The sequence below is a fragment of the Pelodiscus sinensis genome, chromosome W, assembly GCF_052426305.1.
Source record: "Pelodiscus sinensis isolate ZL-2025 chromosome W, ASM5242630v1, whole genome shotgun sequence".
Classification (NCBI taxonomy): Eukaryota; Metazoa; Chordata; order Testudines; family Trionychidae; genus Pelodiscus; species Pelodiscus sinensis.
The window spans coordinates 9,359,901-9,376,980 of record NC_143084.1 but is presented as its reverse complement, the minus strand read 5'-3'; the positions used below and the strand labels follow the sequence as shown (position 1 = coordinate 9,376,980).

Below are 17,080 nucleotides of genomic sequence, written 5' to 3'. Positions count from 1 at the left end.
CAAAAATTGCAGATGATACCAAACTGCTCAAGATAGTTAAGACCAAAGCAGACTCTGAAGAGTTTCAAAAAGATCTCAGGAAACTAAGTGATTGGGCAACAAAATGGCAAATTAAATTTAATGTTGATAAATGTAAAGTAACGCACATTGGAAAAATAATCCCAACTATATGTACAATATGATGGGGGCTAATTTAGCTACAACTACTCAAGAGAGATCTTGGGAGTCATTGTGGATAGTTCTCTGGAAACATCCACTCAGTGTGCAGCGGCAGTGAAAAAAAGCAAACAATGTTAGGCATCATTAAAAAGGGGATAGAGAATAAGACAGAGAATATCTTATTACCTCTATATAAATCCATGGTACGCCCACATCTTGAATACTGCATACAGATGTGGTTGCCTCATCTCAAAGATATACTGGCATTGGAAAAGGTTCAGAAAAGGGCAACAAAAATTATTAGGGGTTTGGAATGAGTCCCATATGAAGAGACATTAAAAAGATTTGGACTTTGCATCTTAGAAAAGAGGAGACTAAGGGTAGATATGATAGAGCTCTATAAAATCATGAGTGGTGTGGAAAAAGTGAATTAGGAAAAGTTATTTACTTATTCCCACAATATAAGAATTAGGGGTTGTTGGGGTATGTAAAAAATTAATAGGGGTCTGAAATTGCCCTACATTAGTGGTTCAGGGGTCAACCACAGCATGACCCTTTAAATGTGCCTTTTCCTTTTGTTTTTTGTAGTTTGGGACGATAGATCAAAACCGGTATTATCCTTTCTGATGTATAAACATGTTCTCTCTCTTTGTTCTTGTAGCCTAGGAAACCAGATAAGTATGGAGTTGCTCTATTTTGTTATGTCTTTCTTATCCTCATTGGCTCTGCATAACACATCTTTAGGGTCAAATTCCTTGTAATCGCTGTAACCTGTTAGTTTGTAGTATAGGAAAGTGATTCAATTAGAAAATATATAAATAGTAATTAGGGGTGGGTATAATTGTATTCATTATTTGCTTATTAATATTCACTTTATGGGAGTTAACATTACTAAATAAGGTTTTAGGTAAAGTAATTCACACGTCTATCATTAACATACTAAAATAGATAAAAGGGTCAGAGTACTGCCAATTTGTTGCCACTCCGACCTTATGTTGAATGTCTGAGGTAAATGTGCATGGCCAATAAAGCAGTTCCGTTTACCCCATCCGTTCCTGGGTCGCCTGTTTCTTCTCTAACAAGGGTCACCAAATGAAAGTAATAGGCAGCAGGTTTAAAACAAACAAAAGGAAGTTTTTCTTCACTCAGCGCACAGTCAACTTGTGGAACTCCTTGCCAGAGGATGTGGTGAAGGCTAGGATTTTAACAGGGCTCAAAAAAGAGCTAGATAGATTCATGGGGGTTAGGTCCATCAATGGCTATTAGCCAGGATGTGTAGGAATGGTGTCCGTAGCGTCTGTTTCTCTGGAGGTGGGTGACAGAGGGATCACATGAGGATTACCTGTTGTGATCCCTCCTTCTGGGGCATCTGGTACTGGCCACTGTCAGCAGACAGGGTACTGGGCTGGATGGAATCATAGAATCATAGGACTGGAAGGGACCTCGAGAGGTCATCGAGTCCAGCCCCCCGCCCTCAAGGCAGGACCAAGCTCTGTCTACACCATCCCTGACAGATGTCTATCCAACCTGTTCTTAAATAGCTCCAGAGAGGGAGATTCCACCACCTCCCTTGGCAATTTATTCCAATATTTGACCACCCTGACAGTTAGGAATTTTTTCCTAATGTCCAATCTAAACCTCCCCTGCTGCACTTTAAGCCCATTACTCCTTGTCCTGTCCTCAGAAACCAAGAGGAACAAATTTTCTCCTTCCTCCTTGTGACACCCTTTTAGATATTTGAAAACCGCTATCATGTCCCCCCTTAATCTTCTTTTTTCCAAACTAAACAAGCCCAGTTCACGAAGCCTGGCTTCATAGGTCATGTTCTCTAGACCTTTAATCATTCTTGTCGCTCTTCTCTATACCCTTTCCAATTTCTCCACATCTTTCTTGAAATGTGGCGCCCAGAACTGGACACAGTACTCCAGCTGAGGCCTAACTAGTGCAGAGTAGAGTGGCAGAATGACTTCACGAGTTTTGCTTACAACACACCTGTTGATACAACCTAGAATCATATTTGCTTTTTTTGCAACAGCATCACACTGTTGACTCATATTCAACTTGTGGTCCACTATGACCCCTAGATCCCTTTCTGCCATGCTCCTTCCTAGACAGTCGCTTCCCATCTTGTATGTATGGAACTGATTGTTCCTTCCTAAGTGGAGCACTTTGCATTTCTCTTTATTAAACCTCATCCTGTTTACCTCTGACCATTTCTCTAACTTGCTAAGGTCATTTTGAATTATGTCCCTATCCTCCAAAGAAGTTGCAACCCCACCCAGTTTGGTATCATCTGCAAACTTAATAAGCGTACTCTCTATCCCAATATCTACATCATTGATGAAGATATTGAACAGTACGGGTCCCAAAACAGACCCTTGAGGAACTCCACTTGTTATCCCTTTCCAGCAGGATTTAGCACCGTTAACAACAACTCTCTGATTACGGTTATCCAACCAATTATGCACCCACCTTATCGTGGCCCTATCTAAGTTATATTTGCCTAGTTTATCAATAAGAATATCATGCAAGACCGTATCAAATGCCTTACTAAAGTCTAGGTATATGACATCCACCGCTTCTCCCTTATCCACAAGGCTCGTTATCCTATCAAAGAAAGCTATCAGACCTTTGGTCTGACCCAGTATGGCTATTCTTATGTTCTTACTGACAGACATCTGACCAACTGTCTCAGTGCTGCTACAACAGAATACAAGCCTGATGTGAAACAGCTGGTGAAAAGTTTGCAGATACAATCTTCACAATGATTATACTTTTATTCCAGTACTTTATTGGCAGTTTTTTTTTTTTTTTTTTTTAAATTGTGGATCCAAAACAAAAAAGTAGTCAATATAATGGTCTTCTGTTGATATGCGTTTTAGTAGTTAAATTCCTGGACTTTCATTACTCATTAAAAGTGCTGTCGTATGGGTGGAAATCGGGTAAATATTGCATGTTATTAATATCAACAGAGCTGACTTAAATGGGGCCTGCATGTTGTGTACTACTAAACCCTTGTACTCCGAGTGGAGCATAGGTCATCTACAAGTCTCCTCCACTTCACTTTGTCTTGAGACAAAACTTCTAGCTGACTCCAGAAGTACCCCAGTTGTAGTCCTTCAATCTCAGTAGATCTTCTCCATGTTGTCCGAGGTCTTCCTCTTTTGCGCTTTCCTTGCGGGTTCCATGTGCGAGCTTGACGGACTATACTAGAAGATGGTTTTCTGAGAGTTTGGCCTAGCCATCCCCACTTTCTTCTCTTGATTTGAACGTCAAGTGGTTCTTATCCTGCTCTGTTCCAAAGCTCCTAATTTGTGACAGTCTTGCCATTTGATGCGAAGAATGTACCTCAGGTATCTGTTTATGAATGTCTCCACAAATGCATGTTGTGTAGTCTTGCCTTAATCTTGTATTCATGCCTGTCAGTGTGAAAAACTATTTGCATGTATATGCAGCCATACTTAAGTTGCGGCCCTTGGCATGTGCTGTGAGTATCACTGTGGGCCCCAGGGCTTCCAAAGTTGAGTAGCTCTGATATAGACAGTGCTTGGTCCTACCACAAGGGCAGGGGACTGGACTTGATGATCTCTCAAGGTCCCTTCCAGTGTTCTATGATCTTCATTTAAAACTCAGACTAGTGGGCTGGGACTGATCCAGCCTGCTGCTCAGTTTTAAATGCAGAGCAGGCAGGGGTGGGGGTGAGCTGTTGCGGTTAACCAGGATCATTAACCGATAAGCAACTGAGTAGCTGTTAACATCCCTAGGTCTTCACACAGACAACTAGACCATAGCAAGCTGGTGTCGGGTAGATTCACTTCCCAGCTTCTTGTGAATTACCGGTAAGTATTTATGTATGGTTAGAGAGCTTGTCTAGACTTATGTCACAGTGGTGTAGCTGTGCCGCAGCAGTCCTTTAGTATAGATGCTACCTACATCAATGGGAGGGGTTCTCCTGTTGGCATAGTAATCCACCTCCCCAAGAGGCACTAGTTAAATCAATGAAAGAATTCATCTGTCAACCTAGCACTATTTACACGGAATGTAGGTCAGCTTAACTGTGCTGTTCAGAGGTGGGGATTTTTCACACCCCTGACCAACTGATCTCATTTTCTAGTGCATACCAGGCCTTAAATGTTCAATTCCTACCAAATTTCACTGAGTTGGGCACCTATCTCCCAGAGGCTCCTCTGAAAATCAAACAGCATAAACAAGTCATTATTTTGACTACTACGTGCAGTACAGTTGCTAACTAGACATCTAATACCAGACTTGTTTGTACTTCACTTTTAAGGAAGAGACTGCCATCTAGTGGTTAGAGTGGGGAACTGGTCATCAGGACTCCAGGCTTCTGTCACTGACATGCTACATACAGTACGCTCTACCTCTCTCCACCCATCAGAAAAGCAAAGATAACCACTTACCTACCCCACAGGGGTGCTAGCAGGTTTAAATTTTGTGTAAAATAATTTGAAATCCTCTAATGGGAAGAACTAGAGAAATGCAAAATTATTTTCCTCTGGGGCTTTCAAAAGAGTCTACAAGAATTCACACTGAAAAACAACAGTTGATGCCAAAATCCCAGTCATTCCTGTTCAGCAAGGTTTTCCTTAGCCCAGCACAACATCAGCTCAAAGCAGGATGGGGAACAACAATACTGAGCTAGCACTGACAAAGATTGCTCAGCCTGTGGGTTAAAAGACAAGGCACACCTTTCAAGCACGCCTCTCTGGCAGATGCATGAGTCAAACTGGCACACTGCAGAAGGTGCAATATATGTCACAGGAGTGGAGAGCAAGAATAAAGATCTGAGGGGCAAAGGGCCCCTAAGCAGCTGGGAAAGTGTAGTAAAACTATATTTCTACCACTGACATACCTGTTTTATGTTCGAAACATGTAAATTACCTCAAATTCTTCCCAGAAGCCTTGCTTGACTTTATCTGTGGTCTCTGCTAGTTTGCTTAGTTCTCGCACCCGACTTTCAATCTCTGCAGCATTAATACGGGTTGTATTCAGGGGCTAATCAAGAAAGATATTTCATAGTAAATCACTGCACAGCAATAAGAACAGGGAAAAGCTGGTTTACACATCTCTCCTGTATTAAAGACATTGCACGTAGGTACTACTCAGTTTTAGGACCGGGGTGTCACTCCAGATTTTGAAGATCATTCTTTTAAAAATCAGATTAATGTGGTGGCAGTAATACATGGCTCCAGTTTCAGTACATTAAACTTACTCCCCTCACTTTCTAACCAGATTTTAAAATCCTTGTAGGCCCACAGCTCTCAATGAAGCCTAAGGGAGTTCTAGATGCATCAGAAATAAACAATTAGGTCCTTTATAGATAGCTAAAAAAGCTATAGCAACTTAGATCCAATCATTGGACCTCCCCAAAAGATTATGAGGCTGGTGTAGAATAGAACAGTAAATTCACTTTTGTTTGTTCTTGGACTGAGCTGTCGATCAACAGATCTCATCTCATTTTCTATGACGCCGTTGGTGAGCGACTAAACCAATCCTTGATCGGCAGAGACAATTACAGATGTCACATAAAAAGCCACCAACTGCAGGCACTGTATGTTCTTTTCGGATCCTGCGTTTTTCCTGAAATGCTTGGATATGCTGACTCTCAAAGCAATTGAGAGCCTGTACCATGGTTTGCCGCCAGGACAATCTGTCCCGAACCAGAGTTTCCAGATCATTGGGAGATATGCCACATGACTTCATATTGGCCTTTAAGTTGTCTTATACTGACCACCAATAGAGCACTTTCCATGAGCAAGCTGGCCATAGAAGACCATCTTTGGTATCCGTGTATCATCCATCCTCATAACATGACCAATCCAGTGAAACTGTTCATAAGCATTACTTCCATGCCCATGACACCACTAGGAATTTTGTCCCACCAATTCACGTGGGTAATTTTCCTCAGACAACGCATATGGAACTGATCGAGCTTCAAAACATGGCAATGATATATTGTCCATGACTGAGCCATACAGCAGGACATTCAGGGCAACTGCCTGATAAACCACTAACTTGGTATGGAGTTTAATACCATGGTCATTCCATAGGCATTTGGTCTGTTTTCCAAAGGCAGCGCTGGCTTTGGCTAGTCAAGCAGATACATCATGATCCACATTTATGCTAAAGGACAGTACACTTCTCAGGTAGCAGAACTTGTCAACAGCCTTAAGGACAGTACCAGCAGCAGTGATCACTGGAGTGCTGGGCTCTTTCCAGACAGATTGACACAACTTCTGTCTTCTTGAGGCTCGCTGGGAGTCCAATATGGTGAGCAGAAGTAACAAAGCAATCAAAAAGCTCCTATGCATCCTTCACTGAATGAGCCAGCAATGCACAGTCATCAGCAAACAGAAGGTCATGAATAGTTGTAGTAACCACTTTAGTGCGAGCCTGAAGTCTCCAGAGATTGAAAATACTGCCATCTGTTCGAAACTGAATAGGTATGCCCAATGTGCAGTCCTTAAAAGCAACTAACAGCATCACTGAAAAGTAGATGTTGAACAGGAGAGGAACAAGGACACATCCTTGCTTTGTACCGTTAGATATTTCAAAAGGTGCTGATGTCTCTCCATTGTCAAGGATGCGACCAGGCATACCATCATGGAGAGACCGAACAATGTTGATAAATTTTTCAGGACAGCCAATTCGCCCAAGTATTTTCCAGAGCCCATTTCTGTTGACCGTGTCGAATGCCTTGGTCAAATCAATGAAAATCACAGAGGTCCTGATGGTGCTCTCTAAATTTCTCTTGTCTGTCTGGCTGTAAATATCATATTGGCAATGCCTCGACCAGCACGAAATCTGCACTGGCTTTCAGGAATAATACCATTTTTAAACACATGTAGTGAAAGTCAGTTGTAAAGGATGCGGGCCAGGATCTTACCAGGTATAGAGAGCAGAGAGATGCCCCGCTGGTCATCACAACACGCACAGTCACCTTCTCATATATAGACAGGGAAGGGTAAAAAGCCTTTTAAAAGGGAAAAGGGGCAGCTGAAAACTAATTAAGGGCCAGGTGAGTTGAATTAGGCTGCCACAGGGCCTCTTTAAAAGCCTTCCCTAGGGCAGAAGGAGGGGGAGAGAGAGTGGAGGAGGAGGAGCATAGAGAGGAGCAAACAACCCAGGGGTAAGGAGACTCAGAAGCGGAACAGAAGGAACCTCCAGCCCTGCTAAAGTCTGCAGGGGGAGGTGAGGGGCTCGAGCAGGGAGTGTTGAATGGCTCCCTACCCCCACGGGGCTAGAAGAGGGCTCGCTACTCAGCTGTGACTGGCCCAGGGCTAAAAAACTCGGTAAGTGAAGGCCCTGCTGCAGCCCTCAAAGGGGAGAGAGTGGACGGAACAGGGGTCAGGGTCCCAGGAGGGGGACTGACCCGGTCTCTCTCTCTGTACATTTTTTTAATTCTATATAAATAAAAAAAAAATCAGGGCATCTTTGAAGTCCTGGGGGACTAGCTCCTTCTCCCAAATGGTGCTAAATAAATGGGTGAGACGGTACATCAGCTGGCCACCAGCAGCTTTATAAATTTCTGATGGAATTGCATCACTGCCAGGCACCTTTCCAGCTTTCATTTGCTTTTTGTACCTCATCAAGAGTTGGTGGTATGTCCAGCTGTAAATCATTAGCCCACTGAGGAATCTCTTCAAGAATGCTGCTGTCAAAAGTTGAGGTATGGTTCAATACTTTGTGAAAATGTTCAGCCCACCGGTCAAGGATTTTAGCACTATCCGTGATCAAAGTGAGGCCATCAGCAGAGCACACTGGTGTACAGCCAGCAATGCATGGCCCATAGACTGCCTTCAGCCCATCACCGAATGCTGTAAAGTCATGTCTATCAGCTGCATTTTGGAGTTTAACTGCTTAATATTTCCACCAGTTCTTTCATTTGCCATAATTTGACTTGTGCCTCCTGCTTAGCTTGAATATATGCGGATTTCCTGGAGGCATTCTCTTTATTGTTTTCCAAGCCTGGTGTCACATGCATCTTATCAAGAAGAGCTTGGGCATCTCTGTCCTTGTCGTCAAACCAGTCCTTGTACCTGCATTTTTGGAAACTGAGGATCTCAACAGCGGTTCTGCAGGTTGTTTCTTTGTTTATCCAATCATCCTCAATAGTGAGTGACCATTCTAGACCTTCATTGCTGATTAAGGAAGCGTCAAGACTGCATTGAAACAGCACTTGTCTCAAATATTTCAAGTTTACCTACATCCAACTTTTTTCAGCATACAGCAGAATGACAATGTTTTGATGAACAAAGGTTCAAGGAGACAACACTGCATACCATGTAGTGGTCAGACCAGGAGCCAGTGCCACGCATTGCACGAGTCAACTTGACATAAAGGTCTCCTTGTTTGGTGATGAAGTAGTCAATCGTATGCCGATGCTTAGACCAAGGGTGCATCCAAGTTGCTTTGTATTTGTTCGCCTGTTGGAAGAATGTGCTTGCAATAGCAAGCTCATGCTGCACACAAGTTTGAAGAAGAGTGCCATTTGAGTTCTCACTTCCAATACCATGATGTCCAAGCACCTTTGGCCATGTGATGTAGTCCTGACCAACTCTAGCATTAAAATCGCTGAGTATCTATAGCTTGGATTTAAAAGGTATTGAAGAGATCACTGAATTCAGGCTAGTGTAGAAAGCCTCCTTTTCATCACCTGCAGCAGTCAAAGTGGGTGCATATGCACTAACAAGTACAAGGCATTGTCCCAGCCTCAGTCTAAACTTTGCAGTCAAAGCGAGGACTGATGGCATGTGGCTTGGATTCAAGCTGGGGGACTAGCAGTGTCATGATGGTGAAGCCAACTCCTACATGCCTTGGATGACCCTCAGGGTAGTCCACACAGTAATATGAATAGCCTGCTCCAACCTCTGAACTGGCTGGTACCAGAAATACATGTTTCACTTAAAGCTGCAACATCAATTTTATAATATGCAAGTTCTCTACCAATGATTGCTGTCCTGCGTTCATGGTGATCATCACGATCAAGAAGTGCGCATACGTTCCAGGATGCAAAGCGTAGTTTTAGTCGTTGACTTTTCCCTTGTGACCGCAAAAATTGGATATCCAGTCAGTCGCGGTTAGCCAACATGGTGCAGTTGAAACAAGCTGTGTTTAGGGATTGTTTTCTCTCCCCCCCCCCCCCCTTCTTTCAAAGAAAGGAGCGCTGTCCCTAAATAGGGCTGCTTTAACACCTAGGCAGGATACAGGAGCTGCTGTTGTTCCAGTTCAGCAGACAGACTACCATCACACCTGGGCCGCCTACGTGCAGGTTTCTGACTAAATGCTTCCAGTGGTATCCTTCACCTGCATCTGACGACACTTGCCCATTGCCGTAGGACTTTCATCAAGAGGTAAATCTTTGGCGTCAAGAGAGATACCTTCACATATGAATGGATTTAAGTGAGGCAGGCTTGTGAGTTCCATCCCCACTCTCTTCACACCAACCATCATGCACTGACACAGGAACTGTGACGTGCACTGGAGGGAGAGAGCGCAGGCTTGAGATCAGAGTTACCTTCTGCTAGACTGATGCGCCTAAAAAGGCTTAGCAAGCTCAGTCTGCCCTGGTTTGGAATCAGTTTTCCTTCTCCTAGGTACTGTTGGTCCACGACACCTTATTTCGTATTATTCAGTACAACCCCTCAGGATCACTCCATGGAGGGCTTCCTCAATCCGCCACCCTGAGGACACGTCTCAACGCTGTAATACCCCAGCGTGAGGACTTTTGGTTGTAAAGCTGAATTAATGTCTTACATTCTGTAAAGTGTTGGAAGGAAAAAGGTTGAGCTGCCCCATCCACCCCTCCCCACCTTCATGTCCTGGAGTTAATTCATGTTTGTGATCAAAATTCTACTGTTTACTAAGCTCACCTGCTTCAGCTGTAGTACTGTGCCCAAAGTTTCTACCATGGGATTCTTCTTATAATGTTCCACCAGGTCCGTTAGAGAGTCAAATTTCTCCCCTCCGCCAACATCATATTTCAGCTCCTTCCAAGAAAGATGATTCAAAATGTGCTCATTCATAGCAATGTACAAAATCAAAATAAAGTCTGTGTTAATTACCTCTTTAGGCTTTTCAGTACTCATGTAAGGGTACTATTCAACTACCCCTTGCCATTCCATGTGGATATAAGACAAGACAATTCAGTTGGGTCATATCCCACTGAAAAGCAGCAACTAGGGATGTTAAAACATGTTTCTTTTGGTAAACATGTAAACACTGAAGTAAGTATAAGGCTTATACTGCAGAGCCTGCAGCATGCGTACCCACTAGAATTTAAGTTACAAAATAACCGTGTAACTGTTTTTTTGCATCCCTAGTCAACAATATAAAGTTACCGTCTTATCTACCACTATCAACTATGCAATTAGCCACAGATCAGTTGAAGACAGAGGAGAACTCTAATAGTAATTTTACTTCCCAAACTTTCATGAACTCAAATAATGAAGTATGTTAAAAAGGCTAATACATATAAAGATAAATCATGGAATCATAGAACATTACAACTGGAAGGGAGCTTGAGAGGTCACAGAGTCCAGTTCCCTGCCCTCATGGCAGGATGCAGTACCGCCTACTTCATCCCTTATAGACGTCTATCTAACCTGTTCTTAAATATCTCCAGAGATGGAGATTCCACAACCTCCCTAGGCACCTTATTCCAGTGTTTAACCACCCAGACAGGTAAGAAGTTTTTCCTAATGTCCAACCTAAACCTCCCTTGCTGCAGTCTAAGCCCATTGCTTCTTGTCCTATCTTCAGAGGCCAAGGAGAACCATTTTTTCTCCCTCCTCCTTGTAACATCCTTTTAGATACTTGAAAACCGCTACCATGTACCCTCTCAGTCTTCTCTCTTACAAACTAAACAAGCCCAATTCTTTCAGCCTTCCCTCACAGCTCATGTTCTCTAGACCTTTAATCATTCTTGTTGCTCTTCTGTGGACCCTCTCCAATTTCTCCACATATTTCTTGAAATGCAGTGCCCAGAACTGAACACAATACTCCAACTGAGGTCTAACCAGCGCAGAGTAGAGCGGAAGAATGACTTCTCGTGTCTTGCTCACAACACACCTGTTAATACATCCCAGAATCATGTTTGCTTTTTTGCAACAGTGTCACACTGACTCATATTTAACTTGTCCACTATGACCCCTAGATCCCTTTCTGCCGTACTCCTTGCATTTGTCCTTATTAAACTTCATCCTATTTACCTCAGACCATTTCTCCAGTTTGTCCAGAACATTTTGAATTATGACCCTATCCTCCCACAGCAGTTGCAACCCCTCCCAGCTTGGTATCATCTGCAAACTTAAGTATTCTCTCTATGCCAATATCTAAATTGATGAAGATATTGAACAGAGCCAGTCCCAAAACAGACCCCTGCAGAACCCCACTTGTTATACCTTTCCAGCAGGATTGTGAACCATTAACTATTCTCGGAGAGTAGTTATTATCTAGCCAGTTATGCACCCACCTTATAGTAGCCCCATCTAAGTTGTATTTGCCTAGTTTATTAATAAGAATATCATGTGAGACAGTCTCAAATGCCTTACTAAAGTCTAGTACATATGTACATAAAGAATCTACAAACACCTGGAAGATAAGGTGATAAGTAGCAGTTAGCTTGGATTTGTAGAGAACAAATCAGGTCAAACAAACCTAATAGCTTTCTTTGACAGGGTAGTAAGTCTTCCGGGGGGGGGGGGGGGCGAGTATCTTGATTGTACCAAAACCTTTCTACAATCTCACATTACCTTTTCATAAACAAACTAGGGAAATACAACCTAAATGGAGCTACTATAAGGTGGGTGCATAACTGGCTGGAAAAAAATTTCCATAGAATAGTTAGTAGTTCACAGTCATGCTGGAAGGGCACATCAAGTAGGATCCCGTAGGGATCAGTCCTGGGTCTAGTTCTGTTCAATATCTTCATCAATGATTTCAATAATGGCATGGAGAATGCACCTACAAAGTTTACTGGAGCGTAAGCTTTCGTGGGCAAAGACCCACTTCGTCAGATGCATGTGATGAAGTGGGTCTTTGCCCACGAAAGCTTATGCTTCAATAAATCTGTCTATAAGGTGCCACTGGACTCCTCGCCGCTTTTGCAGATTCAGACTAGCATGGCTACCCCTCTGATACCTATAAAGTTTGAAGATGATACCAAGCTGGGAGGGGTTGCAAGTGCTTTCCAGGATAGGATTGTAATTCAACATGATCTGGACAAACTGGGGAAATGGTCTGAAGCAAGCAGGATAAAATTCATTCAGAACAAATGCAAACTATTCTACTTTGGAAGGAATGATCAGTTGCACACATACAAAACAGGAAATAACTGTTTAGGAAGGAGTATGGCAAAAAGGGATCTAGGGGTCATAGTACATCAAGCTAAATATGAATCATCAGCGTAACACTGTTGAGGGGAGGAAAAAAAAACACCAAACATCATTCTGGGATGTATTAAGCAGGAGTGTTGTGAGCAAGGCACAAGGAATTCTTCCATGCCGATTAGCCCTCTATCGAAATATAGTGTCCAGTTCTGGGCACCACATTTCAGGAAAGATGGGACAAACTGGAGAAATTGCACAAAAGAGCAACAAAAATCTGACCTATGAGGGAAAGTTGAAAATAACTGGGTTTATTTAGTCTGGAGAAGAGAAGACAGAGGGGACATGATAGCAGTTTTCAAGTACATAAAAAGGCTATTACAAGATGGAGGGAGAAAACTTGTTCTCCTTGGCCTCTGAGGATTGAACAAGAAGCAATGGGCTTAAACTGCAGCAAGGGAGGTTTAGGTTGGACATTAGGAAAAACTTCCTAACTGTGGTTAAGCATTGGAATAAAGTGCCTAGGAAGGTGTGAAATCTCCATTATCACACTGCTGGGACGAAAACCCCATTCAGGGGAGGATGAGGGTGTCCACTTCACACCTGTATTCTCCACTTTTGTTCCCCAGCCCAGGTCTCTAATTTCACCTACCAAAGTCTGTCTACTCCCACCCCTTTGTCCCCAGGGCAGGGTGACCCAATGGTCAGAGTATAACTTGCCCCTATTTGCAGTGCAGCACAGTTCAATAGTCCCAATGCGACCCAATGGTCAGAGTCTAGCAAGGGATGGGAGATAGGGGAAGGGTTTACATCCCCCAGCGGGGGTGGAGGCCCTCCCACTCCACTGGACCTGAGCCCAGGGCCCTATTAGTGGCTCTCTTTAGCCACTTAGTCAGCAGGGAAAAGCTCCATCCACAACACGCTGACTCTCTGGCGCCAGCTCACTCACCCTGTAGCCATTGCAGTCCCTGGGCTGCTTCCTGCTTCAGGGGTCTCCCTCACTGATGTATGTCCAGTTCCCCTCCTTCACCTGGGATCTGGCTCCTTACTTCCAGAACCTGTGAGGTCTCTAAAATGAGTCTGGCCTCCAGCCTGTGTGGTAGCTCCTCGGCATTTGTGTAGTCTCTGCGGTTTGCCCGGAGCTGGCAAGGCACGTCCTCTCCCTCTGGCCGCCAGCCCCAACTGAGCGGAGTGGTTCTTTTATAGCAGCGCATCTCGAGCATGCCCAGTAAGGCACAAGGAGTGTGACCCTCCCAGCCCTCAGGGTTGGTTTAACCCCCTTCTGCTTAGGGCGGGGAGAGAATGCCCTGTCAAACTCCAATGATGGATGTAAGAGTAGGTTTGACAAACAATCTGCAGGAATGGCGTAGATAATATTTATTCCTACCTGCAGTGCAGGGGACTGGACTAGAGGATCTCTCAAGGTCCCTTCCAGTCCTAAAATTTTATGATTCTATGACTGAAGACAGAAAGGTATCTTCAAATTTGGACAGCATTTATTGAATGTGCGTGCGCGCGCGCACACACACACACACACACACACACACACACACACACACACACACACCCCCTACCCCCTCTAGCAGGCACTCTCACTCAGTTACATTGTTTCCATCCCAAAGGCCTGATTTCTCTAAACTAGGTGTGTGGGGAGGGTTGGTTTTGCTAAGACAAACAAAATTGTTAGAAGAACTATATCTTCTAAAAAGAATTAATACATTCAACAGATTTCATCCTTTAACACCAATACTTGGGCACATATTAAAATGTTTTGAAAATAAAAATAGCTGTCAAGAACTAATCCTGACATCAGAAAACTTGAACACAGGCTTTAGTAAAGGCGAACTACCCTACCTGAAATTTAAGCTGGAGGAGAAGGTTCCTTTGTATTAAATATTGAATGTATTTTATTATGGAAAAACATTTTAAAAAGATAAAACCAGCCTCCATAGTACAGCTACAAAAAAAAATCCACCTGAATGGATTCCCAGATTTATTATATAAAAATTGAAGTACAGGTTGACCCTCTATAAACCAGTACTCTCGTGTCTGGCAACATTCGTGGTCTGGGAGGACCATAGATGCTGCAGGAACAGAGCGTGCTAGTGGTGCTTACGAGCCCTGTGGGCTGAGAGGGCTGTGGGTGCTGGCAGCAAGTTGCCAGCAGGGCCAGGAGCCCCTAGCAGGGCTGCCTGGCAGGGCCTGGAACCCAGTGCCCCAGCGGGGCTGCCCAGCACACTGCAGGAAGGCTGTGCTGTGTGCCCCAGCTGGACTGCACAGCAGAGCTGGAAGACTCAGCAGGGCCCTGAGCACCTCAGCGGGGCTGTGCAGCGTGGCAGGCAAGGGTGGATGAGGACCAGCGGGGCCTGTGGCGCAGATATGACCTCCCCTGGTCCAGCAAAATCCCTCACCTGGGACCAGTCAGGTCCCAAGTGTGCCGGACCAGGGAGGTCCAACCTGTAGTAAGACTGCAACAAACTTAAAGATTCATGAATGGGAAAGGCTGAATCAGCAGAGGCTTTGAGACAGACTTTTGATGCAATCAAAGGGAAACCTATTTGAAGCTCCTCAGCAAGATAAATATAAATTTTATTAAAACCAATGTTTGAAATGAAAATTCACATGGTGCTCAGGTTTAGAGGGAAGGCTCTGTCCCTCGGGGTTCATGCTTAGATTATCCAAAAGAAAAAAATCTGTCTTAGAAAGTCACAAATACATACAGGCTGTGTCTACACTGGCGCATTCTTGCGTGAAAACGGCCGCTCTTGCTCAAAAACTTGCCGCCTGTCTACACTGGCCACTCGTTCTTGTGCAAGTAAACTGGCGTTGTACTGTAGAAAATCAGGGCTTCTTGCGCGAGAACTCTGATGCGCCCTCTCAGGAATAAGCCCTCTTGCGCAAGAGCTCTTCCAGAAGAGGCCAGCGTAGACAGGCAACATGAATTTCTTGCGCAAGAAAGCCCTATGGTTAAAATGGCCATCAGAGCTTTCTTGTGCAAGAGAGCATCTACACTGGCATGGATGCTCTTGCGCAAAAGCACATCTCTTCGTAAAAGGGATGCAAATTAGACGTATCCCTTATTTTAAGAGGGATAAGGGATCTTTTGGAAAAGGCTTTATTTTCCGAAAGAGCTGCGTCTAGACTGGCGCTTTTTTCTGGCAAAGCTCCGTGCTGAAAAAAAGCAGCAGCCATTTTTATGCGAATGAAGCAGGGGAGATTTAAATCCCTGCTTCATTAGCAATTGCGATACATCTAATTTGCATCCCTTTTACGAAAAAGGGAGGCAATCTAGACATAGCCGAAGAGTTTTTCCAGAAGAACTCTTCCGCAAAAGAGTTCTTGTGTGAGAAGCTGCCAGTGTAGACATAGCCACACTATATAATCAGTGTTGATTATAATCAGAGTGCTATGACATGATGCAGTCAGAGAAGCAAAATTTTAGCAAATAACCAACCTACTGTACCTACAGCACCATCTGACCAAAATAAGTGGACTGAATAGTATTGAGAAGTAGGGATGTTAAAATGGAGTTTGTGTAAATGTGTATCCGCATTTACACACCGGGGGGAGGGGGGTGCCAGTGCTAGTGGGGAGCTGGCTTTCCAATAGCACTGGCCCCCGCCCCCCCCCCCCCCACACACTGCTGCCTGTGTGGATGGCAGCAGTGGGGGGAGGCAGCTCCATGTGAGCAGGCTTTAAAGCTGGCTCTCCACACACACCAGCTCCCGCCTCCTGCCCCTAGCTGATACAGAGGCAGCCGGGGGTGGGGGGTGCTGCATGTAACCAAGAGTGTTAACAGATGAGCCCAGGCTTATTGGTGAACTATGTTCTCGACCACACAGTCACATCCCTATTGAGATGTCTGTAATGCCCCTCCTGACCAGTGTTCCCTGTAAGCTGAGTGCTTGGGCGGTCACGCAGGAAAGAGTCAGGTGCTGCCCAGCTGATTAGTAGAGCACCACAGCTGTCAACATGTCTCTCTACTGGTGGTACACATCCACACATGCCTTGGTGCACAGAACAAATCTCCGCCCAGAGATGGAAAAAATTAGAGGGAACATTGCTCCTGACACAATAAACATGCAAACCAGGAAAGAAGCCTTCAAAAACAAACAAAACAAAACAAAAAAAAAGTATTAAGTTCCTGCTTTGTTGTACCTGGCACCGAATCATGACATGGGTCACTTTTGATTTCCCATCATTACTTTCACCTTTATCATCTCCTGTCCGGACTGAAAGAACAAAGTCTCCTGGGTGGCTTTGACTCTCTCGCACAAGAAAGCTTCCATGTTTTCCTTTTTCTGTTAATAACTTATCAGCCTCTTTCCCAGAAAGGTGCCCATGAAACCACCTAAAATTTACAAGACGACAAAAATAGATGAATAGATAAAGTTGACCTTATCCTCACTATACCCAGGACTAAGCCCACCTGGTTTAAACAGCTATAACAAGCCAAAATGTTCATCCTAAACTGAGGTCTCAATGGCCACAAGTGGTGTTAAAGATATACAAGAAGCCCGGCAAATTACAGACTTAGAAAAAATATGTACTGAGAGAGCATGCACGAGCATGTC

General features: G+C 44.1%; 1 protein-coding gene across 3 annotated transcripts in view; it reads right to left on the bottom strand.

Annotated features, from left to right (window-relative positions):
• The window catches only part of LOC102454141 (tyrosine-protein phosphatase non-receptor type 11-like), a 125,040-nt gene that overhangs the window by 65,974 nt on the left and 41,986 nt on the right, over positions 1 to 17,080 (bottom strand). For all 3 annotated transcript variants that reach the window (XM_075918572.2, XM_075918570.2, XM_075918571.2), the window contains 3 exons: positions 16,665 to 16,857; positions 10,053 to 10,169; positions 5,062 to 5,175 (listed from right to left, as the gene is read on the bottom strand). In XM_075918572.2, coding sequence (XP_075774687.2) covers positions 5,062 to 5,175; positions 10,053 to 10,169; positions 16,665 to 16,857 — 424 coding nt within the window. The remainder of the gene's footprint in view (positions 1 to 5,061; positions 5,176 to 10,052; positions 10,170 to 16,664; positions 16,858 to 17,080) is intronic.